Below are 2,644 nucleotides of genomic sequence, written 5' to 3'. Positions count from 1 at the left end.
TTTCCTTCTAGTTTTAAGCATGCAGTAGTTCAGCCACTTCTTAAAAAGCCCAGCCTTGATGCATCTGATCTTACAAATTTTAGACCCATCTCTAAACTGCCTTTTTTATCTAAAGTTTTAGAAAAAAATGTTTTTACCCAATTAATATCCAGCCAGTAAAATTCCAGTCAGGTTTTAGAGCATTACACAGCACAGAAACAGCCCTTGTCAAAGTAGCTAATGACCTCCTCCTCACAGCAGATGCAGGAGAATGCTCAGTCTTAATCCTCCTAGACCTGAGTGCAGCTTTTGACACAGTAGATCATGCTATTTTAATTGAGCGCCTTGAACAGTGGGTAGGTATCTCAGACTTAGCACTGAGTTGGCTTAAATCCTATTTCTCTAATAGGACCTTCTCTGTCACAATAGACAAGTCGTCGTCGACCACAGCAGACATCACCTGTGGGGTTCCACAAGGCTCAGTTCTTGGCCCCATCCTCTTCTCCCTCTACATGCTTCCACTTGGTCATATAATTCGTAAGCATAATGTTTCCTTTCACAGCTATGCTGACGACACACAGTTATATCTACCCTTAAGACATAATGATCCCAACTGCTTTAATACTCTCAGAAACTTTCTCAAGGACATTAAGTGTTGGATGTCACAAAACTTTCTTCAGTTAAATGAAAGCAAAACTGAAATAGTCTTATTCAGGCAGCCCAACGCAAGAAATCTTATTTTACATAATCTTGGTGACTTATCATCTAATATAAAGCCTGTGGCCAGAAACTTAGGAGTGATTTTGACAGTGACCTGACTTTCGAGGAGCAGGTAAAGAGAGTCGTGCAGTCCTGCTTCCTTCAACTAAGAAATGTATCAAAAATCAAGTCATTTTTATCTCATGCTGATTTAGAGAAGGTAATTCATGCTTTTATTTCATCTCGTCTAGACTATTGCAACTCTCTCTATACCTGCCTCAGTCAAAAATCAATCTCACGTCTCCAGCTTGTTCAAAATGCTGCAGCTAGAATTTTAACTGGCACTAAACGTACTGTAGAGACCATATTACCCCAGTCTTAGCACATCTGCACTGGCTACCCGTAAGGTTTAGAATTGATTTTAAGATTTTACTGATTACATTGAAAGCACAGAAAGGTCTAGCCCCCAGCTATATTGCTGACCTTTTAACTCTTTATGAGCTGGAACGCAGCCTTCGATCCTCAGGCAAGTCCCTTTTGGTTGTTCCACAGTCTAGGCTCAAGACTAAAGGTGACTGCGCTTTCTCTATTAGGGCACCTAGACTTTGGAATGACCTGCCAGTGGAAATTAGGCTTGCTAAATCAGTTTCATCTTTTAAATCTCTTCTAAAAACACGCGTATATATACAGGCTTTTATGTGAATCACTCCCTATGCACTGCCGTTCGGGAGTTTGGAATCACTGAGGGGTCTTTGTGTTTCCTGGGGGAGGCTGGTGCTTTTGTTCGCTAGGGTGGCATTGAACTGGTCGGGGAGTGCAGCCGGGGCATTGATGGTGTTGCGGACTGCTGCTTCTGTTTTCGGGTGGCTGTTCTGTTCTTCTGACTTTATGTTCATCGGGAGTCCTCCGTATGCGGCGGTGGCATCTTTGCTGGCCTTGGGCGTTCTGGCTGTCAGGCTTTCGGGATTCTCGGTTGAGGTTTCGCCACGCGCTTCCTGCGGCACTCGCCATGGGTGCGATTGGCTTGTGGTGCGTTTCTCGTGGGCCTTGCATTCGGGCTGTTTCCCACGGAGGCTCGATGGGGTTTGGATCGGGCGGTTTTGCTGGTCGGTCTCTCCTGACTCGGCGGTTGGTTGTTGTTTTGGGGGATGGGGGCAGTTTCCGTGCGTGGGGTTGCCGGGAGGCTGGGGATTTCATGCTGGGGTGTGCGCCTTTGCGTGGGGGTCTTCGGTTTCTTGGCGGTGTCGCGCTTGGGATGGCTTTTGTCTCTCGGGGCAGCGTCGGCTGGCGGGTTTGTGGAGATGGGTGCTGTCTCTGGTGGGTTGGCCAGTGCGGTCGCCCGGTCTGGGTCCTGTCGGGCTTTTGTGGGGGCGGCTTGATCGTGGGGTCCGTGGGGGATGCCCTGTGGGCCGTTTGCGCCGGTGGCGGGTGCTGCAGGGGGCGTGGGGTGGGGCTTCGCCGGGTGTCTTGGGGGCCTGACGGCTGGAGTGCCTGGGGTCTGCGGGGCTGTCGCTGCTGCGCATGGGGGATTCTTTGATGGGCAGGGGGTTTGGGGAGTGGAGCAGTTGTTTGGAGTGGAGATATTGGTTTGTGGCATTGTCGGTGTCTTGGCTGTATTCCTGATCGGTTTGGTGCTGCCCTGGTGGATTGGGGTATCGGTCTCTTTCGGGGACATGGAGATTTCTTGGTGGTTCCGGACTTGTACCTGTATCTCCATTTTATCTGTTTTTAAATTGTATCTCTGTTTGTTTGTTTGTTTTTAGTTGTACCTGTTTATCTCTTGTATTACCTTTTATTCCTATTTTTTATTTAAAAAAATTCTGCACACACTTTTATGTAAAGTTCGATCTGTTTTTAATTGTATCTCTGTTTGTGTGTTTTTTAGTTGTACCTGTTTACCTCATATATTACCTTTTATTCCTATTTTCTATTATTGCTGCTTTTGGGTTTTATTGTATGTAAAGCA

At 46.9% G+C, this 2,644-nt stretch overlaps 1 protein-coding gene across 1 annotated transcript; it reads right to left on the bottom strand.

The window, feature by feature from the left end:
- Positions 1–1,630: 1,630 nt before the first annotated feature.
- Positions 1,631–2,395, bottom strand: LOC139656147 (uncharacterized). Its single transcript, XM_071533652.1, has one exon. It carries the CDS (start codon positions 2,393–2,395, stop codon positions 1,631–1,633), a length of 765 nt encoding a protein of 254 aa, XP_071389753.1.
- Between the last annotated feature and the right edge of the window lie 249 nt (positions 2,396–2,644).

This window comes from Centroberyx affinis, unplaced genomic scaffold (assembly GCF_046629955.1).
Source record: "Centroberyx affinis isolate AG114_WGS23_722 - 3 ecotype Tasmania unplaced genomic scaffold, CSIRO-AGI_Caff_v1 ptg002388l_1, whole genome shotgun sequence".
Taxonomy (NCBI): Eukaryota; Metazoa; Chordata; class Actinopteri; order Beryciformes; family Berycidae; genus Centroberyx; species Centroberyx affinis.
Note: the sequence above shows the minus strand (reverse complement) of the source record. Positions and strands in the feature narration are given on the sequence as shown.